At 38.3% G+C, this 23977-nt stretch overlaps 1 protein-coding gene across 7 annotated transcripts in view; it reads right to left on the bottom strand.

Moving 5' to 3' along the window:
- The window catches only part of LMO7 (LIM domain 7), a 281227-nt gene that overhangs the window by 10586 nt on the left and 246664 nt on the right, over window positions 1–23977 (bottom strand). For 4 of the 7 annotated variants that reach the window (XM_064270029.1, XM_064270027.1, XM_064270028.1 and 1 more), the window contains 11 exons: window positions 23814–23928; window positions 22592–22753; window positions 21653–21759; window positions 20281–20341; window positions 18504–18560; window positions 16548–16573; window positions 15567–15671; window positions 14481–14573; window positions 13429–14051; window positions 12449–12514; window positions 9775–9827 (listed from right to left, as the gene is read on the bottom strand). In XM_064270029.1, the coding sequence (XP_064126099.1) occupies window positions 9775–9827; window positions 12449–12514; window positions 13429–14051; window positions 14481–14573; window positions 15567–15671; window positions 16548–16573; window positions 18504–18560; window positions 20281–20341; window positions 21653–21759; window positions 22592–22753; window positions 23814–23928 (1468 nt within the window). Of the gene's footprint in view, window positions 1–9774; window positions 9828–12448; window positions 12515–13428; window positions 14052–14480; window positions 14574–15566; window positions 15672–16547; window positions 16574–18311; window positions 18354–18503; window positions 18561–20280; window positions 20342–21652; window positions 21841–22591; window positions 22754–23813; window positions 23929–23977 lie in introns of all 7 variants that reach the window. The other 3 variants (XM_064270026.1, XM_064270024.1, XM_064270025.1) reach the window with 3 other exon arrangements.

The raw sequence follows: 23977 nt of genomic DNA on the forward strand, positions 1-23977 counted from the left end.
TTGGATTTACTGATTAATTTCTGATTCGGGTAAAACATCCACAACTTTAAAGTATCATCCCTACCTCAGTCTGAATCAGGAAATGTCATCTGATCACAGAGATTTATTTTCTCTCCAGCTCCTGGTCCACAGCTGTTGTCATTTCTCCAAATTTCAAGGTCAGTCTCTGTCTGAATTTATCTTCCAGTAAGCAATGAGCAAGGCCACCCAAAGTTTTCCTACATACCTGTCTTTGTATTTGTGTGTACACCCAGCTTGTCAATTTGACCACATTTTAAATAAAGTGTTTCTACTTAAAAAGTACCTTATTGGCATAACCAAGTAATCAATCAAATATTTAATAACTTCCAAATACAAGGAAGCACTGGACTTGGCACTGGGGAGGAGGTTACAAAATAACACTGCAGTGCCTGCTATTCAGGAGCTTGCAATTTGTTAGTAAAAGGGAGGAAACATATATAAAAAATAACCAGATTCATAAAACAAGCCACAAATATAACGAGACAATTTCAGAGATGTGCAGTTGCCACTGCTAACAGATCACATGTTGAAGTTCAGGAGAGAATAGGAACAGAGCAGGTAAAAAATATTTCAAGGAAGAATGAAGTACGTTCACCATACTTTTTTTTTTTTATTAACTTTTATTGAGCTTCAAGTGAACATTTACAAATCAAGTCAGACTGTCACATATAAGTTTATATACATCTTACTCCTTACTCCCACTTGCTCTCCCCCAATGAGTCAGCCCTTCCAGTCTCTCCTTTCGTGACAATTTTGCCAGCTTCCCTCTCTCTCTATCCTCCCATCCCCCCTCCAGGCAGGAGATGCCAACACAATCTCAAGTGTCCGCCTGATATAATTAGCTCACTCTTCATCAGCATCTCTCTCCTACCCACTGTCCAGTCTCCTTCATGTCTGATGAGTTGTCTTTGGGGATGGTTCCTGTCCTGTGTCAACAGAAGGTTTGGGGACCATGACCGCCGGGATTCCTCTAGTCTCAGTCAGACCATTAAGTATGCTCTTTTTATGAGAATTTGGGGTCTGGATCCCACTGATCTCCTGCTCCCTCAGGGGTTCTCTATTGTGCTCCCTGTCAGGGCAGTCATCAATTGTGGCCGGGCACCAACTAGTTCTTCTGGTCTCAGGATGATGTAGGTCTCTGGTTTATGTGGCCCCTTCTGTCTCTTGAGCTCTTAGTTGTCCTGTGACCTTGGTGTTCTTCATTCTCCTTTGCTCCAGGTAGGTTGAGACCAATTGATGCATCTTACATGGCCGCTTGTTAGCATTTAAGACCCTAGATGCCACATTTCAAAGTGGGATGCAGAATGTTTTCATAATAGAATTATTTTGCCAATTGACTTAGAAGTCCCCTTAAACCATGGTCCCCATACCCCCGTCCAGCATTCATTTTATCCCGGAAACTTCTTTGCTTTTGGTCCAGTCCAGTCCAGTCCAGTTGAGCTGACCTTCCATGTATTGAGTGTGGTCCTTCCCTTCACCTAAAGCAGTTCTTATCTACTAATTAATCAGTAAAAAACCCTCTCCCTCCCGCCCTCCCTCTCCCCCTCGTAACCACAAAAGTATGTGTTCTTCTCAGTTTATACTCTTTCTCAAGATCTTATAATAGTGGTCTTATACAATATTTGTCCTTTTGCCTCTGACTAATTTCGCTCAGCATAATGCCTTCCAGGATCCTCCATGTTATGAAATGTTTCACAGATTCGTCACTGTTCTTTATCGATACGTAGTATTCCATTGTGTGAATACACCACAATTTATTTAACCATTCATCCGTTGATGGAAACCTTGGTTGCTTCCAGCTTTTTGCTATTGTGAACAGAGCTGCAATAAACATGGATGTGCATATATCTGTTTGTGTGAAGGCTCTTATCTCTCTAGGGTATATTCCGAGGAGTGGGATTTCTGGGTTGCATGGTAGTTCTATTTCTAACTGTTTAAGATAACGCCAGATAGATTTCCAAACTGGTAGTACCATTTTACATTCCCACCAGCAGTGTATAAGAGTTCCAATCTCTCCGCAGCCTCTCCAACATTTATTATTTTGTGTTTTTTGGACTAATGCCAGCCTGGATGGAGTGAGATGGAATCTCATCCTGGTTTTAATTTGCATTTCTCTAATGGCTAATGATCGAGAGCATTTTCTCATGTATCTGTTAGCTGCCTGAATATCTTCTTTAGTGAAGTGTGTGTTCATATCCTTTGCCCACTTCTTGGTTGGGTTGTTTGTCTTTTTGTGGTTGAGTTTTGACAGAATCATATACATTTTAGAGATCAGGCGCTGGTTGGAGATGTCATAGCTGAAAATTCTTTCCTAGTCTGTAGGTGGTCTTTTTACTCTTTTGGTGAAGTCTTTAGATGAGCATAGGTGTTTGATTTTTAGGAGCTCCCAGTTATCGGGTTTCTCTTTGTCATTTTTGGTAATGTTTTGTATTCTGTTTATGCCTTGTATTAGGGCTCCTAAGGTTGTCCCTATTTTTTCTTCCATGATCTTTATCGTTTTAGTCTTTATGTTTAGGTCTTTGATCCACTTGGAGTTAGTTTTTGTGCACGGTGTGAGGTATGGGTCCTGTTTCATTTTTTTGCAAATGGACATCTAGTTATGCCAGCACCATTTGTTAAAAAAGACTATCTTTTCCTCAATTAACTGACACTGGGCCTTTGTCAAATATCAGCTGCTCATATGTGGATGGATTTATATCTGGGTTCTCAATTCTTTTCCACTGGTCTATGTGTCTGTTGTTGTACCGGTACCAGGCTGTTTTGACTACTGTGGCTGTATAATAGCTTCTGAAATCAGGTAGAGTGAGGCCTCCCACTTTCTTCTTCTTTTTCAGTAATGCTTTGCTTATCCGAGGCTTCTTTCCCTTCCATATGAAGTTGTTGATTTGTTTCTCTATCACCTTAAAAAATGACATTGGAATTTGGATCGGAAGTGCATTGTATGTATAGATGGCTTTTGGTAGGATAGACATTTTTACTATGTTAAGTCTTCCTATCCATGAGCAAGGTATGTTTTTCCACTTAAGTATGTCCTTTTGAATTTCTTGTAGTACAGCTTTGTAGTCTTCTTTGTACAGGTCTTTTACATCCTTGGTAAGATTTATTCCTAAGTATTTTATCCTCTTGGGGGCTACTGTGAATGGTATTGATTTGGTTATTTCCTCTTCGGTGTTCTTTTTGTTGATGTAGAGGAATCCAAGTGATTTTTGTATGTTTATCTTATAACCTGAGACTCTGCCAAACTCTTCTATTAGTTTCAGTAGTTTTCTGGAGGATTCCTTAGGGTTTTCTGTGTATAAGATCATGTCATCTGCAAATAGAGATAATTTTACTTCCTCCTTGCCAGTCTGGATGCTCTTTACTTCTTTGTCTAGCCTAATTGCTCTGGCTAGGACTTAGCACAATGTTGAATAAGAGCGGTGATAAGGGGCATCCTTGTCTGGTTCCCGTTCTCAAGGGAAATGCTTTCAGGTTCTCTCCATTTAGAGTGATGCTGGCTGTTGGCTTTGCATTAAAAAAAAAAAAACAACAACATAGATGCCCTTTATTATGTTGAGGAATTTTCCTTCGATTCCTATTTTGGTGAGAGTTTTTATCATGAGTGGGTGTCGAACTTTGTCAAATGCCTTTTCTGCATCAATTTATAAGATCATGTGGTTTTTGTCTTTTGTTTTATTTATGTGGTGGATTACATGAATTGTTTTTCTGATATTAAACCAGCCTTGCATACCTGGTATAAATCCCACTTGGTCGTGGTGAATTATTTTTTTGATATGTTGTTGAATTCTATTGGCTAGAATTTTGTTGAGGATTTTTGCATCTATGTTCATGAGGGATATAGGTCTGTAATTTTCTTTTTTTGGAATGTCTTTACCTGGTTTTCGTATCAGGGAGATGGTGGCTTCATAGAATGAGTAGGGTAGTATTCTGTCATTTTCTATGCTTTGAAACACCTTCAGTAGTAGTGGTGTTAAGTCTTCTCTGAAAGTTTGGTAGAACTCTGCAGTGAAGCAGTCCGGGCCAGGGTTTTTTTTTTGTTGGGAGTTTTTTGATTACCGTTTCAATCTCTTTTTTTGTTATGGTTCTATTTAGTTGTTCTACTTCTGAATGTGTTAGTTTAGGTAGGTAGTGTTTTTCCAAGAATTCTTCCATTTCTTCTAGGTTTGCATATTTGTTAGAGTACAATTTTTCGTAATAATCTGATATGATTCTTTTCATTTCAGTTGGGTCTGTTGTGATGTGGTCCTTCTCGTTTCTTATTCGGGTTATTTGTTTCCTTTCCTGTTTTTCTTTAGTCAGTCTAGCCAATGGTTTATCAATTTTGTTAATTTTTTCAAAGAACCAGCTTTTGGCTTTGTTAATTCTTTCAATTGTTTTTCTGTTCTCTGATTCATTTAGTTCAGCTCTAATTTTTATTATTTGTTTTCTTCTGGTGCCTGATGGATTCTTTTGTTGCTCACTTTCTATTTGTTCAAGTTGTAGGGACAGTTCTCTGATGTTGGCTCTTTCTTCTTTTTGTATGTGTGCATTTATCGATATAAATTGGCCTCTGAGCACTGCTTTTGCTGTGTCCCAGAGGTTTTGATAGGAAGTATTTTCATTCTCGTTGCATTCTATGAATTTCCTTATTCCCTCCTTGATGTCTTCTATAACCCAGTCTTTTTTCAGGAGGGTATTTTTCAGTTTCCAAGTATTTGATTTCTTTTCCACAGTTTTTCTGTTATTGATTTCTGGTTTTATTGCCTTGTGGTCTGAGAAGATGCTTTGTAATATTTCGATGTTTTGGATTCTGCAAAGGTTTGTTTTATGACCTAATATGTGGTCTATTCTAGAGAATGTTCCATGAGCGCTAGAAAAAAAAGTATACTTTGCAGCAGTTGGGTGGAGAGTTCTGTATAAGTCAATGAGGTCAAGTTGGTTGATTGTTGTAATTTGGTCTTCCGTGTCTCTATTGAGCTTCTTGCTGGATGTCCTGTCCTTCTCCGAAAGTGGTGTGTTGAAGTCTCCTACTATAATTGTGGAGGTGTCTATCTCACTTTTCAGTTCTGTTAAAATTTGATTTATGTATCTTGCAGCCCTGTCATTGGGTGCATAAATATTTAATATGGTTGTATCTTCCTGATCAATTGTCCCTTTTATCATTATGTAGTGTCCTTCTTTATCTTTTGTGGTGGATTTAAGTCTAAAGTCTATTTTGTCAGAAATTAATATTGCTACTCCTCTTCTTTTTTGCTTATTGTTTGCTTGATATATTTTTTCCATCCTTTGAGTTTTAGTTTGTTTGTGTCTCTAAGTCTAAGGTGTGTCTCTTGTAGGCAGCATATAGATGGATCGTCTTTCTTTATCCAGTCCGAGACTCTCTGTCTGTTTATTGGTGCATTTAGTCCATTTACATTCAGCGTAATTATAGATAAATAAGTGTTTAGTGTTGTCATTTTGATGCCTTTTTATGTGTGTTGTTGACAATTTCATTTTTCCACTTACTTTTTTGTGCTGAGACGTTTTTCTTAGTAAATTGTGAGATCCTCATTTTCGTAGTGTTTGACTTTATGTTTGTTGAGTCGTTACGTTTTTCTTGGGTTTTATCTTGAGTTATGGAGTTGTTATACCTCTTTGTGGTTACCTTAATATTTACCCCTATTTTTCTAAGTAAAAACCTAACTTGTATTGTCCTATATCGCCTTGTATCACTCTCCATATGGCAGTTCTATGCCACCTGTATTTAGTCCCTCTTTTTGATTATTGTGATCTTTTACCTATTGACTTCCATGATTCCATGTTATGAGCATTTTTTTTTTAATTAATCTTAATTTGTTTTTGTGATTTCCGTATTTGAGTTGATATCAGGATGTTCTGTTTTGTGACCTTGTGTTGTGCTGATATCTGATATTATTGGTTTTCTGACCAAACAATTTCCTTTAGTATTTCTTGTAGCTTTGGTTTGGTTTTTGCAAATTCTCTAAGCTTGTGTTTATCTGTAAATATCTTAATTTTGCCTTCATATTTCAGAGAGAGTTTTGCTGGATTTATGATCCTTGGCTGGCAGTTTTTCTCCTTCAGTGCTTTGTGTATGTCATCCCATTGCCTTCTTGCCTGCATGGTTTCTGCTGAGTAGTCTGAACTTATTCTTATTGATTCTCCCTTGAAGGAAACCTTTCTTTTCTCCCTGGCTGCTTTTAAAATTTTCTCTTTATCTTTGGTTTTGGCAGGTTTGATGATAATATCTCTTGGTGTTTTTCTTTTTGGATCAATCTTAAATGGGGTTCGATGAGCATCTTGGATAGATATCCTTTTGTCTTTCATGATGTCAGGGAAGTTTTCTGTCAGGAGATCTTCAACTATTTTCTCTGTGTTTTCTGTCCTCCCTCCCTGTTCTGGGACTCCAATAACACGCAAGTTATCCTTCTTGATAGAGTCCCACATGATTCTTAGGGTTTCTTCATTTTTTTTTTATTCTTTTACCTGATTTTTTTTCAGCTATGTTGGTGTTAATTCACTGGTCCTCCAGATTTCCCAGTCTGCATTCTAATTGCTCGAGTCTGCTCCTCTGACTTCCTATTGCGGTGTCTAATTCTGTAATTTTATTGTTAATCTTTTGGATTTCTACATGCTGTCTCTCTATGGATTCTTGCAACTTATTAATTTTTCCACTATGTTCTTGAATAATCTTTTTGAGTTCTTCGACTGTCTTATCATTTTGTTCCTTGGCTTTTTCTGCAGTTTGCCTTATTTTGTTTCTGAGGTCATCCCTGATGTCTTGAAGCATTCTGTAAATTAGTTTTTTATATTCTGTAACTGATAATTCCAGGATTGTATCTTCATTTGGGAAAGATTTTGATTCTTTTGTTTGGGGGGTTATAGAAGCTGTCATGGTCTGCTTCTTTATGTGGTCTGGTATCAATTGCTGTCTCCGAGCCATCACTAAGATATAAAAAGATATAGTAGTGGTTTATTCTATAATTGCTCACTGAGTCTTATCTTGTTTTGTTTTCTTTCAATATACGTGGATGGGCTACTAGATTTTGCTGTCTTGTTTGCTGCAGCCCTTGACTTGCTTATGACCTATTACCAGCTGGTTTGGGCTGTTGCCAGATATATATGCCTGAGTCTATTCACTATTCTTGAGTAGAATCTGATTTTGGGTCATCAAGTGTGTGCTGCACCCTAACACCTATCCACCTCGAGAAGTAGTGGTGATAGTTGTGTGCACCAGATTCTATTAGCAGCTGGGGTTCACCCTCCAGGGGGGGCAGGATGCTGACAGGCTTCCTCCAAGTGTCAGTGAGGTAGGTGTGTCTCTATTCCTATAGCACCTTGGTGGGAGGGCACTGCAGCTTTACCTTAGGCCCCCAATGCAAGTACCTCTACAGATTGGTAGGAGTCACCCTCCTTAGACCCCTAAGGCAAGAGGCTAGGTGGTCTGGGGGGAGCTTCAGCCCTCAGTTCCCTGTTGTGGGTCAGTTAAAAAAAAAGAACTTTTTTATGGCTCTGTTAAATAGAGATATCAGACCTGGGAAACTTGTTTTTCCAGAAAATCCACTAAAAAAAAAAAAAAAGTGCAGTCAGATCCCTATCAGAACTGCCTTTGGATTATAACCGCCACCTTGTTCCCTGTAAGGATGAAAGTCCGAGATTTGGATCATATATGCTTGGCTGTAGCTGATTCTGTGTTTTTAGTCCAATTAGGGATGTATTTTTGGTCCCTGGGTTTTTTGTGGTTTCTTCTCTCAGGCTGGAAGAATGGGTTAGGAAAAGGCCAAAAAAAAAAGGGAAAAGCAAAGCCGCCACGGAGCCGGAGCCGTTCTCCCTCTGGCTCAGGAAATTCCAATGTTAATGAAGCTGCCTGGGAAGGGTGGGGGAGGGTTCAGAGAAACAGGAAAGTAGCACCCTGGAATATAGCCAAAGTTGCTTATCTTGCTTGGAATGATTATTTTATCTGACATTCCCGAGGGGCGTGTCACCTATGTGTGCTGTGTGGAGATTGCCCCCGAGGGTCTGGCCCACTGAAGCCGCGGTCAGATCCTCTGCTGCCAGTCCAAAGGCCAGCGTCAAGGTTCCGCTGCTGGGACGCTGCACTCCCGGCTCCAAAATCAGTCACTGCCTCCCGGGGACTTCTCGTCCCGCCAGCCCCGTTGTTGCGCCGCCCCTGCGGACCGGCTGGGCCCCCTCCCAGGGTTAGTTCAGGGGGGTAGGGCTGCTCCCCTTGTTTGCGCCGTCCCAAGATTTTGAGTTCAGCTCCCCTAGGCCCAGACCTAAGCCCGGCGCCAAGGTTACCTGACTGGGACGCTGGCTCCAGGCTCCGAAAACTGTCGCTGCTTCCCCGTATTTGTTCGTTCTCCATCTCTAAATCTGTGCTTGTTGTTCAGGGTTCGTAGATTGTTATGTATGTGATCAATTCACTTGTTTTTCCGAGTCTTTGTTGCAAGAGGGATCCGAGGTAGCGTCTACCTAGTCTGCCATCTTGGCCCCACCTCCGGAAGTTCAGGGCAGTCATGGTTCAGTGGCAGAATTACCGCTTTCCATGTGAGAGACCAAAGTTCAATTTCCAGCCAGTGCCTCTCATGTGCAGCCACCGCTCATCTGTCGACAGAGGCTTGTGTGCTGCTATGATGCTGAACAGGTTTCAGCAGAACTTCCAGACTAAAACAGACTAGGCAGAAAGGCCTAGCAATCTACCTCTGAAAATCAGCCCGTGAAAACCCAACAGTGGATCACAACAATCTGATCCGACACACAACCTATCGTGGGAGTGGTGCAGGATGGGGTGAGGTTTCATTTTGTTGTACATGGGGCCCACTTGATGCTAGCCAACAACAACAAGAGGGACCAATTCAAGGGAGAAGACGTGGAAAATCCAAATAGGGAAAAGCAAGACCAGAGGATCAGAAAGCACCTGCTAAGTTGGAAATTGAGAGAACAATTTGGTTACAGTAAGGGCTTTTTTTTTTTTAATCTTTAAAAATTTTGGCCAACTCTTAAGAAGTTTGAAATATATAAAATTCAGGGTTTTTACTTTTCTTTTACAACAGAAAGACTTGTCAACCATAGGCTTGCACTCCCCACACTGCAGTGACAGGCTGGGGCTGGCGAGGCACTGCCCACTTAGCTGGGTGTGTTCACCAGGTTCATTCCAGTCCCACCTGGGCCTTCCTTCATTTATGTGACTGACAGGCACCCATGAGGCATTTGCATATACAAACCCTACATAAAATAACGCTAATTGCTTAGGAGTTGTTTTTTCTTAATTATGCAATTTTAGTCACATGACTTCTTCAAAAATACACTTTACACTAACAATGCCTCGTTCCAACTACGTTTGCCAAGTGAAAGAAATTATTATCATTTTGGATTTTTTGATATTTTGGCATTTAAAGGTACAGTTTCAAATTCATATACAATTTTTAAGTTCTCTAGTATTCTGCAGAAATCTGTTCAGCTAATTCCTTTGGCTGTGAGATGAAATCTACTAAGTAAAACCGTATCAGCCTCACTCTGCAAAATTTCCCCATATTTCATTAGCTATATCACAATCATTTTAATCTCATGTTCTCTCTATTATAAAGTAAAGCCAAAAAATCAGCACAAAATAGTTCGTTGTTTTTATAAACAAGTGCTAAAAATACTCAGTATTTCGATTATGTCGTTTTAATGAACCTGAAATATCTTGACCTTAAAAATACTGATCATAGCATGGGAGAGAGTAAATAAGCAATTGTACTGAAGGCATTTAGAAAAAAAAAAAATCACATTTACCGTTTTTATTTGTGGGGTAATCATCCAGTTCAGTAGTGGATCTGGATTTGTTCCTAAAACACAGAATATAGTATTTTAAATACATCACATTGAGAGCATCTTTTTTTCATGTTTACGAAGGCAACGCATCAAAGAGCTTGCTTTTTAAAGCAGTTGATTTATTTTCTATGTCTGTTAAGAGCTATATTTATTTTTACACCAAGTAATTTTTCATGTTGCACTAACTAGCTGACCACAGTACACCTCAAAACAGAGAAGGGTTAGATGCTAGAACTTGTGCTATGATGAAAGCTGATTTTTTTTTTTAACCAATTTTTGCACTTTCACTGTGCTCTAGATCTCAATCTTACCAGCCGTACGAAGCATCTGTCATCAGAATACCTGAAACCACCTTGTCCCATTTCCTCCACCCTCAGGCATTAGGGTACCACTACTGACTCAGAAACGGCAACTCATCAAATGCTCCCCTAGTGTTTCAAAGAGGTACTGGAGTTTATTGCCCTAACCAGCCTCTCAAAGTGCCTGACTTCCTTAGATCTACAAATCAAAATACGTAGATCTCATTATCCTAGGCACACTGAGCTTCAAAAATAATAGTAAAAACAACAATAATAAAAATATATAATAGCGTACGATATATACGCATGTGTACATGTATATACACATGTATATGCATATGATAACATATAATAATGTATAACCATATATAATACATAGTGATAAGGTATCACAACTGTTAGACAGTACTCACCAATGGTATCACTTCTATTTACATAAACGAAAATACTTTTTATTACATGTCTACCACACTCCTTAATGCCTCCAGGGCATGCTACATAATGACTGCCTAGAGGTGTTCCGTATTTTCCAGGATTCTTTAAGTTTCCTTTCTCTGCATCCTAATTGTTTTCCCCAAGGTAATGAGCTGCATAAATAAAGCTTCTTTAAATACACAAGTAAATCAATAGTTTTTTAAAAGAGAAATAAACAGTTACCTAGAAACTTGTTATTTATCACTATTTTTTTTTCTAGCTTATTGTAAGTCCACTCTTACTTGGTTATTCTTTGTCTTTGACCTAACTATTTTGAGCCTCATTCAGCCATCCTGACTGTCTACAGCTGTAACAGTCTGTATGTTTAGCAAGGAGGGCAAGGGAGAAATTTTAGCTTTGAAAACATCGAAGTTAATGGCCACACACTAGATATTTAAAACAGACTCTGTTCAGAAGTCCTTAGTCATTTCATAAACACAAAGCATTTTTTAAATTACTTTAAATAAATTTAATGATTTAGAAAATTTTAAGACAGCGTTAACTTTTCAGATATTTGAAATCCTGTCTTTATTCCCTTCAAATCTGACTACTAGTTCTAACCAAGCCAACTGAGAGAAAGGTCATAGTTCTCATTTTAGATATCCAATAAAACATCTTTTTGGGTAAGTTTAAGCCACTGTGCATCACCTCCTTAAATTAAAGCCTATGGCAATAGGAGTCCTGTTGGTGCAGTGGTTAAAGCAATCGACTGCTAACCGATAGGCTGGCGGTTCGAAACCACCAGCAGCTCTGCAGAAAAAGGATGGGCTACAGAAGTGAACAATGTAAAATCGATGCCTTGGAAATCCTATGGGGTCACTACGGGTTTGGTTGTGGTTTTAAGGGTAGACTGCAAAACACAGACACTATTCTTCCCTTCTCTGTATCCTTGCCCCTTGCAGTGTGGCTCCTTCCATAAACAAAGAGAAATTCTCTGTTCTCCATGAACCTGAGCTGGCCTTATGACTTTACTTCAGACAACAGAATGTGGTAGAAACAATGGTAACCTCAAGATACCTTGCATGTGTCCCCTTTTAATTTTCTTTCTATACTGCTCAGCCACTCTCTCCGTGTGTGTGTGTGTGTGTGTGTGTGTGTGTGTGTGTGTACATGCATATATATGTATGTATTTATACATATATATAAAAACCCATTGAGGTTGAGTAGATTCTGACTCATAGCAACCCTACAGGACTAGAGCAGAGCTGTCCCACAGAGTTTCCAAGGAGCAGCTGGTGGATTCAAACTGTCGACCTTTTGGTTAGCAGCCATAGCATTTAACTACCATGCCACCAGGGTTTCCATATACATATATATATATATTTGCAAAATTTCCCCATATTTCATATATCTCCACACTGGCCTGCTGGTCATTGAGAGACACATGGCCCATTGCCCTTATTTCCCTGGCTGACATCCAGCTGAGTCCCGAAAACAGAGCTGTCTAACTAACCAGTAGCAGATACACAGGCAGAAAACAAAACCTGAGCTGCCCAACTGACCCTAGTGCAATATGCTATCAAGACAACCATGAGCTAAGCAACTAAGTTTAGGGGTAGTTGATTACACAGAAAAAGCTAACTGATACAAAGATAAACCAACCAGCAAGGCCTCTTTGTATCCTACAAAAGACAAGGGGCTAAATCAATTGTACAAGACATCTGGGCAAGTCCTGGAAGGTACATCTGAAGCCAAACTAGAATTTATTACTAAAATGCAGAATGTAATATTTTAAATATGTCACATTAAGAGCATCTTTTTCATATTTATGAAGGTAAAACACCAAAGAGAATGCTTTGTAAAACAGTCAATTTATTTTTGATGCCTTGGCCTGACATCAAGAGTAATAGTGTTCTACAAACCTGTCACTAGGAAGCAAACCTGAAGATTCTTCTCCTTGCTTTGGTATATCATAGGAATCAATAGGCCTAGAAGATGAAAAAAGAGATTTTGGTCAAATATTAAACCTTAAGGCCTTCCCTGACTTGAAGAATTAGATACCAAAATAAGGGCATTCAAGACACCCTATGAGAATGTTTTCTGGTTTTAAAACTGAACATACTGAAGTATTTCAACCAATCACTGCGGAAAGTAGATCTACTACTGCCAACAGATATTTGCAATCCATTCACTCACTCATCCATTCTTCAAGTATATACTGAGTGCCTGCTCTGTGGGAGTACTGTTCTAGGGATGGGCTACAGAAGTGAACAATCCAAAATCAATGCCTCCATAACATTACACTTTACTGGGGCAGGCAGGCCAAAAGACAAGCAAATAAATGTATAACATAAAACAGGTAAGGGCACTGAGAGAGAAGGGGTAGAAAAGAGGCATGTATTTTAAACCAGGCATTCTGGAACTTCTGAGAAGATGATGTTCGAGCAGGGATTTGAAGAAAATGAGTAAGCACGACATACAGTTATGTGAGGGAAGGCTTGGCCAGGCAGAGGGACGAGAAAGTGAAAAACTCTACGGGCAGAATATGTTGGGTATTTTTAAGGAATTAAAAGGAGGCCAGGGTGGCTGGAACAGAGTGAGTAAGGGGAAGAGTGGTAGGAAGCTACATGGAGAAGAGGGCCAAGATGTAGCTCGTATGAGCCTTCTAGGCCGCAGCAAGGACTCTGGATGGTAAGCCCTTTGGAGGACTTCGAGCAAGGAAGTAGGAGGACAGGATCAGATTAACAATTTAAAGGGTCCCCTTGGTCTGCTTGTGTTCACTTGGGTAGGGAGTTGATGGTAAGGAGCAGGAAGATCAACGAGGTGCCATCTGCAATGAGGAATAAATACAGCTAAGCAAAGCCCATTAAAGTCATGTCAGCCCTTGGCTGTGGGGACAGACCTTCTATACTGGTATATTTTCACTGAAGTCTCCCGCTCTCTTTCTGCCTGGAGCTTCCGTTCTTCTGCATGTTGTTTCTGCTCCTCAGCCTGACGCCACTTCTGCTCCTCGACCTCGGCCTGACGCCGCTTCTGCTCCTCGACCTCGGCCTGACGCCGCTTCTGCTCCTCGACCTCGGCCTGACGCCGCTTCTGCTCCTCGACCTCGGCCTGACGCCGCTTCTGCTCCTCGACCTCGGCCTGACGCCGCTTCTGCTCCTCGACCTCGGCCTGACGTCGCTTCTGCTCCTCGACCTCGGCCTGACGTCGCTTCTGCTCCTCGACTGCTGCCTGACGCCGCTTCTGCTCCTCGACCTCAGCCTGACGCCACTTCTGCTCCTGCTCTTCTTGATACTGTTGCTCCTTCCATTTCCTCTCGTTCTCAAGAATGAGTTGTTCCTGCAGCTTCCTCCTTTGGTCCTCATTAACACCTTCCTCTTGCTGCTGTCTGTTCTCCTCCTCCCCTGCTCGGGTTCCCTCCCTGTCAGAAGACTTGGACCCTTCGCCCCAGGTGGCTTCCCAGGTGGCAACGGCAGGCTCCCGCATGGTTAGAGAAATCCTGTTTGAGTTTAGGACCAGCAGTTCCTATATGATCAGTGAGAAAAAAAAATTCATCTAAAATCTGTTTATTTCTATAATTTTATATAGAATACTGCATATTCACTTTTTTTTTAGATGACACCTATTGTACCTGACCCAAAATTCTACTTGAAACAATATGAAAAGTTTTTACCACTAAAAAAAAGCCAGACTTGAGTGACTGAGATAACTTAGAAGAGGAAAACATTCTTAGGCTCTATCAGTATCATTATTTAACGAAGTAACAGAGAAACCAGGAGAAAAGTTGAAACATCAAAGCAAAATTCTAACATATCAGAGCTCATTGAATTTTTCCAAGAGCCACCTAAGGTGAACCAAAAGCCAAGTGAGATGCAGTATCTTCCATTTCTCAGATAATTCTACCAATGAGGTAAAGAGAAGAAAGAAAACTCAAAAGACATGCTCCAACATTACCTCATTCAAGTACTTGGAATTCTCCCTCTCAGCCTCTTGCCGAGCCCTTTGCCACTCTTCTCTCAGTTTTTCCTGTTCACGTTGATATTTTTCCTATAAGGAAAGATAACATGTTAATTAACTAATAGATTAATGATGTTACAGAGAATCTTCTCCACTAGCATTTTTGCTACATATAAGCCTGCATATCACAGTCCCTGAGCGGTGTAAATGGCTAATGCTCTCGGGTGCTAGCTGAAAAGGCTGGAGATTTGAGTCTACCCAAAGGCACCTTGGAAGAAAAACCTGGCAGTCTACTTCTGAAAACTCTATGGGATACAGTTCTACTCTGACACACACGGGGTCTCCACGAGTCAGGATCAACTCAATGGCAACTGGTACTGGTAAGCCTACATATAAACCTTCTGACACCATCGATTTTATTTTCATTTAAACAGTCAGATCTTGGTCCCTAAATCAGAAAACATTTTACATTGAATTAAAAAATACAGAAGTTGAGAAAGTCAGATGGAATTAAACCCACCTTTACTATAATTCTAATTCATGACAGCCTCTAGCTAATTGTGAGGGTGACTGAATTATCTGCAACAAAGTGAATAAATAGTTTGTGGGTATGAAGCCCTCACAAAGACTAAACCTCTCACTCACGGAAGAAAATCCACAAAACTATAAACCCTCATATGCTCTAAAAATATACACAGATGTTCATAAATAATGATTTTAAAAGGATGCTCTGGGAGTCTTTAAAATGGTAAAAACCAAACCAAACCAAACTCTTGCTATCAATTCCGATTCATAGCAACCCTATAGAACAGACTAGAACTGCCCCATAAAGTTTCCAAGGAGTGCCTGGTAGATTTGAACTGCCAACCTTTTGGTTAGCAGCCTTACCTCTTAATCACTGCACCACCAGGGTTTCCTTAAAATGGTAAAGTGCTTGTTTAATACACAATGTGCCACATTTGGAAAAATCTGTTAATTATGAGGTAATTGGCTGTTGAGATTATTTTAAATTTGGTTCTCAATACTGGTTACCACTGACCAGGTAAAAGAAAGAAAGCCTAGTTCCATATTATTCCACTTCACCTGCAGTAGACGGTCCTGCTCTTTCTGCCACCTCTCCTGCCGCTTTCGCTCCTCCTCCTGATCCCACGCCCAGCGACTCGGGGCACTGATAGTTGGAACTGGAAGCTAAATAGTTAGAAGGAGAAGAGGTACAAACAGACAAAGAATATGTAACATCATTAAGTCATCTACTGAACCACTTTTGCATATATTTTTTTAATATTTTACTTATTTCTGGTGACAATATACACAACCAAACATAAACCCATTCACAGTTTTTACACAAACCAGTTCAATGACACTGGTTACATACTTCACATTGTGTCACCATTCTCACTATTTCTACCCCTACTGTTTCATCACCATTAATTTAGGGTCTATCCCTTAAAGTTCTCATCTGCGCTTTAGACTAACTGCTATCAATTTGAATTCATATAGATAATTCTTTAAAAGAACACGAAGCTCAAAGCAAATGTTCTTTACTAATTGGGCTAACCTGTTGTTTAGTTTGATAATGATGGCTTCGTGGGAACAGTTTTGGTTCAAGGTTTAAAGATTAATTTCCAGGCATTTGATTGAGGGGTACCCCAGTTTTAATGGATCCAGTAAATCTGGTTTCCATACGAGTTTGAAGTTTTGTTGTATGCTTTTCCTTCTTTTGATCAGAATCCATCTGTTGGGTTCTTGATCAAAACAGTAATGGTAGCCGGACACCATCCGTTTCTTCTGGTCTCATGGTAATGGAGTAGTAGTTTGTGGAGGCAACTAAACCTGAAGTCCATTTCCTTAAGGTACATAAATTGTCCATACCACACTTTGTTTAAATAGTACAAAGGGGAAATGTGACTTTATATCTCAAAATCAGTCTCTTCAATTTGGAAATATTACTATTTGATAAACTCTTATCCAACTTAAAAGAATTATAAACAGTGCCACTGTGCGGTAATTCATTCCTACCAAGCTCACCTTACTCATTCCAAACTACAAATGAATAGTACTTACATCAGGGACCCCAGAATCGGCACTTCCTGTTATTACAGCATATAGCAAGGGGGAAAAAAAAAAACATAAGTCTCTGCATTTCTATAAAATAATTCCTTTCTGAAAGTTTTATCACTAGCTGTCTCTATGCCAGTATACTAAGTGACATCAATTTTTTTTTAAACAGCAGCAGTAAATCCTTTTTCCTCTTGACTTCCATCTACTCATTTTCCAAACACAGTAAAAGGCAGATAAACCATGAATAGTAGTCAGATACCAAAGCTGCACCCTTTATACCTACAACTTTTTTTATATATATATAAACTACAGTTAGGTACTAGTTTGGATCAATGGCCTATTTCGTGAGGGGTTTCAGGGTCCTTCTTTTTATAAAATGGGGACTATCTCATAGAATGGGCTAATTGAAAAAAAAAAGAATTTCAAATGTTACAGCATCTCAAATCCAATTTTTTGCTTGCTCAGTTACAACGTGACAGCTGCAAGTCACATTTTTCAGGTCTTCTTGCTGATAAACTCCTTTTCATAATGAAGCCACCACAACAAACGTGCAAGAAGCTTTTATTTTCGTCTTCTATTATTTGAAACAGAAATGTTCAAACTTCATCTGTAAACTGATAGGCATAGTTTTATTCTTTTTATCCTCAGGGGTATACATAATTGTGTATGTCTATACACAGTACGAGGATTATAAAAAAGTAAACAAATTTCAGAGAAAACACTTTCACAGAGTATTTTTTAATTTCCTGAAATATCAGCTGTCAGCAAATAAATTATTCACTTACAGAATTATTTTTTCAAGAAAATTGCTTTGAGACTTAGGAAAATATTCTTCCCTAAAATAGCCTGTTAAAGAAAAGTGAGTGAAAATTAGACTAGACTAAGAAAGGAATTGTCTTATGTTAGCCAGTTGGAGCTGGAGTATCTTATTGTTTCAATCTAATTACCATAAAAAAAAATAGGAGTTTATCCCAAAAAAAAAAAAAAAAGAGAGAGAAGAATCAAAAACACTAAGGATACTGACACGAATAGACCTTGTACATGCATACCTAGTAAGCTATTTCTATTTACAGTAAGCAAAAAAAAAGTAACAAGGGAAGAATACTAGGTGATTAACACAAATACACAAATCCAGTAACTATCATAGTATAAGGCAAGTATGTAAATGTTTCGATAATCTTAAAAGTAAGAAACAATACCATTTCAGATAGCAGCAGCACACTCTCCTCTGACTGTACCACTGCATCTCAAACGTTGGCTATTACTTTTAAGTTCCCAATAGCAAAACACAGAGCTTGAACTGTATTCATGAGGCAGAATATTAGACACACGTGAAAGCACAGGAAAGCCACATGCATAGCACACAGGAGGCAGCCCTGCCCAACTACACCAACACAGAGGACCTCAAAATGCTCTTGTTCACAGTTGCAGTCAAAATTAATTTATTTTTAATTTACTTCCAATTCAACAGAGCAATCATACTAACGCTCCAAAACCACCATCCCAATGGCAATAAATAACTCTGCTCTTGATCCAAGATTTTGAGCATTTCCCACAACCAAAAATCAGTCAGAGTTTTAAAAACTTGGCCAATTTTATGTTGGTGTAATCTAATAGTACGCAAATTGGTAGGAAGCAGTAAGGCTTAAATTCCTCATTTCTTACTGTTAACCAGTGGAAAGAAGTATGTGTTTAACAACACCTCAGTTTAAAAAGAAAAAAAAAAAAACTTTAGAGATATACAAAGGACACACAAAGACCCATTACCACAGAGGTAGACCCATGAGCTGTAAGAAAAACCCGGTGACCCTGGGGAAAGAATGGAAATGGGTTACGTTGCTTGGTCGTAATGACAGCCAAACCGAAGAGGCTCCGTGCTCAGCACCACAGACTATGAGGAAGAGTGGACAGTGGGGACAATTCCATGAAAGTGTATGAATTATTAGCCTTGTGGTTTACCTTGTTCAAAAAATTGTGATCGCCTTTTTAAATTTTTCAAAGAAATAGGTTCAGATGCTAGTTGAAAAATACAAAACAAAAAATCAATCAATACCATCTCATTCACTTTTCTCTCTCACCACTGGAAAACTAAATGATACTTGACAGGCCTTTCCAATCTACGGCAATATTATTTTTTTTAATGACAAAACAGATGGCCAAAGAAGATATGGATTACTTCAGTGCAAACATACACACATATTTTTAGTAGTCTCTACTACATTCAAATTAGTACAAGGAGCAAATTTTTTTTAAAATACATTTTGGCAGAAAGCATCATAATTCCAGCTAGGGAAGACAATGCACTATCTCGCGTGCTAGATCACAAAGCTTCAGAAAAATGGAAATGTAAAATTTTGGCTTAGGTTACTTGCTCCAAAAAATCTCTTCTTGTATAAGAGAATTGCTTGTAACTAAGAGTTTTCACAATACCAGTGAATAAGGAACTGAAAAGTAATGGGGAGAAAGGTAACAAAATAAACGGTACCCAAAGAAAGAAAAAAAAAAAATGCTAAAATCAAGACATTCTTCTAATTAGAATAATTTGCCCAAGTCTTCAAGATCTTAGGTTACTTTCTTTAAGCAAAGCAAATGGAGTTTAGTCAGATAAAAAGAAAAATTATATTCTGACTTCTCCCACAGGCCTATTACAAGATGTGGTAAATGACTATTACACTTCACTTTACCCATAAAATGCCATTATTACCTGACACTAGTTGCTAGTTCCTTCTCTAAGCAGAGCCCTCAAATGATAGGGTTCCATATTATTTAAAAATTAGTTTTTTTTAATGAGTAGGCTCTGACTTTGTCACTGGCGGAACAAGACTCAGATGTCTTAGATTTATATCACGAAGAAAAAATGAGTAATGTTTGTTTTAAAAACTCCTTCAACAAAGAACGTGATTTGTAATAATTAAAATAGAGTCACTTCTAACAATCAGAAATGAAGTACAAATATAAGTAACCAATAAGGAAAGGGAAATTAATAAACTTGGGTTAATTCTGACATAACGTATTACAAACTGGCAATTATGAATTAAAACTCACCAAACCACCTGGAAAACCTAGCCCCATGCCCGCCAATCCCCATGCCCATGGTAAGGTTATCTTCTTTGTGTCTCTTTTCTTGCCTATGTGGATCATGCCTTTCTTATTTATTTTGTATAATCAAGGACTAACACACAGTGTGTGGTAGCTAAATTATTTCTGGATGGACAGAAAAAGAAGAGTGATAACTCTCTAAAATAAAATGTCCTCAGATACTTTGCCTGCTCTTTCATTACAAGTGGGTCCTTTTGCTAACAGTGGTTACTGTCATTGGCATTTTCCTACGAAGACTAGCTGCCTCCGAGTTTACCCCTCTCACTACTATAAAGGGAAAAAAGAAGCTTCATTCATGGGTTTCAAATTCCTAAGATTCCCTTTGCCAGCACACCACAGCAAGAAGGTGATGGCCTCAGCAAAACCACTCTTTCTTATATGGCTTCGGCACACAGCACTCAGAGCTGCAGAACTGCTGCCGAAGCTGTACTGGTAGTGCTTGGGCTATTCCCTGCTGGAACCGAACGCTCTCCCACCTGGCTGCAACTGGATCTGTGTGCGAACCGTTTAGTTCCAACTTGCAGTGCAGTGGATCAGCTTTTCTTTCACTCACAGATATTAATTTTTATAACAGCAGAACTTGAGTGCTATTGTTTTTCCTATATTATAAATGTCAGTTATAATGGTGACCGCTTACCTTTTGATTCAAAAGTACTGCTTTCGTCACAAATTCCATTGATTTCTTTGGATGCAGTACTCTGGAAAGAATAAAAATGCTGGTTAACAATATTCTCTTCGACTGGACTTTTGGCTTAAATAATGGATTTCCCATTAGTGAAAATATCTTCCAACAAGATGAGCTTTTCAGAATATTAATGTGTTCCTTGTAGCCTTTTACATGTAATAGAAACTTTTTTTTTTTAATTTTTCAATATCTGTAGAAGGATTAATGACCAGCTGCAGGCAGAGATGGCTTTAAGTTCAATCAGTCATCAATGTTCCAAGAAGCATGAAGGGTGACATAATCATTAGTCCATTTAGCTTGTAGTTTTCTTTAAGCAAAATAGCCATATTTTGCTTAATCTAGAATTCTCTAATATTTAAGCCTTTCTGACACAATATAGCAGGATGTCCTTACTAAATAAAAGTGGGGTGCTTTAGAATAATAATATCAAGCAAGTCAATATAAATGTGTAATAATTCATTGAAAGTTTACGTTTAATAATTTAGATGAACAATGCATATCATAAATAGAAACCACATTTTAAAAAAATTGTGTATGAAAAAGTACTGCCTTTGATACCTAGAAAAATTTCTGCATTATAATTTTCCTGTTTTAACAGCTTTAATGAGATATAATTCACATATCATAAAATTACCCAATTTATAATTATTTTTGAATCAATTAATATAACTGAATATCTCTTAACCACATCTATAAGTCCACCCATCAAATTCACCTACACAAGGACTAAAAATGCCTCATAAGGTTTTTAACTGCATACAATCACTGCATTTATTTTACAGTAAAGACTAAAGAAAGCATAGAAAAGCTATAATCTATAATTATACATAAGTACTTACTACTTTACTTTCACAAGTGAAAATGAGGGATCAGAGATGTGTATGATGACAAAAGGTTGGTGAAAAACACCCCACAAATGACATTATGGGATCTTTTGATTTTACATTATATACATCCCTATTACTCTAATTATTAATGAGTAATGTCTTTTTTTTTTTTTTTAATGTCTTATGAAGAAGCCCTGGTGGCGCAGTGGTCAAGTGCTCGGCTGCTAACCCAAAGGTCCATGGAAATCCTACAGGGCAGTTCTACTTTGTCCCATAGTGTCGCTATGAGTCAGAATCAACTTGACGACAGTGGGTTTGGTTTTGGTTTTAATGTCTAATAATTTTCAAAAGTATATTTTATTCTCATTACCCTAATTACCTTATTCAAGTATTTGTTTTAAAATATCGAAATTTGTTCAAAGAAAATACCTTTCCCGTACACAATTCCTATAACTGCTTGCTTTACACAAATGCTCCCCACTAATCAAAATACTTACAGAATTCTGAAGGGTTTCAGAGAAATCAGTCGTTGCTGATAGATTTGAAGACTTGTCTGAGTTGTAAATTCCAGAAGTTGTGTCAATCCACTTTGTTTCAGGTGAACCTATAATTTTGGTAGCCATACTGGTGAGATTGAGGATTTTATGCCGTGTAAATGGCAGGGAAGGTTGGTCTTTGCCCCAGTCTGATTGGCACATGGAGGTCAAGTAATGAGTACACATAAATGTTGAAGTGGAAAGAACAAAGTTACTGAATGCACATATACAAGAAGTACACACACAAGACAGACAAAGCAAACAGCAAGTCAAAGCAACGGAGAGCATAGGGCTTTTGCCAACAGACCACCTTCCCAAAAAACACAAGGTTAAATCCTGTTAATAACGAAAGGACTAGAAAATTTATTAACCAATCAATAAACCAGGGCTGGATATTATATTTTGATACTATAATTTACTAATACTGGAGATGCTTAATGCCCTTTCCCCATCTACCCTCAATAAGTAAGGAAAACATTAATGGAATGCATATGGAAAATTTCTCAAGAATCAACAACAGGAATATGACCTACCACATTCTTTCTTACACCAGTTATAGTTATGTTGCTGTAGAGAACGTTAAACCATAGTATAACACTTAATATTCAGTTGGATATTGTTACATGACTCCTGAATGCAGATACCACAGCCTTCAGTTCATATTTGCATTCAGGTCAGACCAGTATGTAATTCAGCCAGTAAATTAGCTGTCTAAAGGATTTATGACAGAATAAAGAGGAGATATTCAAGATTTGTCACAACATAACCACAAAACACCTTTAAGCCAAAAATAAATAAAACGGAAAAAAAAAAAATTATTGAAGCAAGCTGTTACAACCATCTGCCAAAAGACCAGTTCCCAATTTAGTAAACCAGGCATGGTGGTTAATACCAACTCACCAGATTTCCCATAGCGTCTGACATCCATTACTAGGTTTCCGGTTTCTTGAGCACTAGCCATGGCTTCCTCCCACTCTTTTGTGTCCTTATATGAAAACTTGGTGTTGTTAATAGCAATAATTTCATCATCTACCTGTAGCTGAGAAAATTCTGCTGGGCTACCTAAATAATACAAAGTAAATTAAACAACCAATTTAAAAAAAAAAGAAATGATCTACTGATCACTGCTTATTTAAATCAAGGAAAAATTACATTAATCTCAACTAATCATTTTTTATATTTTACTTTCACGTGGAGGGAAGTCACTAAATTTTTACAATATTTGAGTATCTACAACCTACGAAGCACCAAAGGCATTTTTATGCTACAGTAGACATCTTCACTAACATTTACGGAAGAATGATAAACTCATCTTTTCAGCAAAATTTTTTGATTAGCCTCCTAACAAAGGAAAACTTAAATTACTTCTAAATAAAAAGTGTGAAATATATAGCACTTTAATTAAGCTTCCAAATCTACAGGCGCTCTGGAATGGGGAAAAGCAAACACGGTCACTTCAAATTGCTTAAAATTGCTGTTCACGCAGAATATCACTATCTAATAAAAGCTATTTTGAAACTTAAAAGAAATAACCAACGTTAGCATGCAAATTTAGATAGCTAAAACATGTAAATAAGCAACTCCTCTCAAACACCATAGCTTTCTTTCATTTTCATTTCAGGCCTTACAGTAATATTTTGCCAAGAATTCCCTGGCTTGACTTGGTATAACCCTGGGTGGGAGAGGAGTGATCCTCTTGCAAAAGTCCCAAAGCGTCCTGAAGACTCTTTGGGCAACAGATACATAAGAATGTTCAAAAACACTTATTACACAGCAGGTACATATCACAAAACATGGCTCGACATGGAAAGTAGTTTCTGAATATTCATTTAAGTATCATTTGTTACCACTTCCAAATATTAAACCTAAAATTTTGACAAATTCTATAAACGTCATAAACTTACAACTCTTCAAAATTAAAATGAATGAGGCAAGGAGAATAAGCAATATGTAAACTTATAACCCTCCTGGGGAAGAGAGCACACCTCCTGGCTTTCATGCTCCAGTTTTCAAATATGCACTCTCCTTCTATATAAAGTAAACGCATTTCTGTGGTTGTGTTCACACCTTAGAATAATACCAAAGGGGAAGAAAGGTCAGCAGAGCCAAACCTAAGATTTACCTGCTTCAACTGATGCTACGAAGATCCCGGAAGGATCCCATTTTACTGTAAACCCAAAGTCAAGACTATTCCCAGGCGTCTGGTTTATGCTGATTCTCATATCGCTGAACTGATCCTGAAAACAAAACATGAAACTGTGGTATCAGGTATCCCTGATACCCACA

This window comes from Loxodonta africana, chromosome 17 (genome assembly GCF_030014295.1).
Source record: "Loxodonta africana isolate mLoxAfr1 chromosome 17, mLoxAfr1.hap2, whole genome shotgun sequence".
NCBI classification, from domain to species: domain Eukaryota; kingdom Metazoa; phylum Chordata; class Mammalia; order Proboscidea; family Elephantidae; genus Loxodonta; species Loxodonta africana.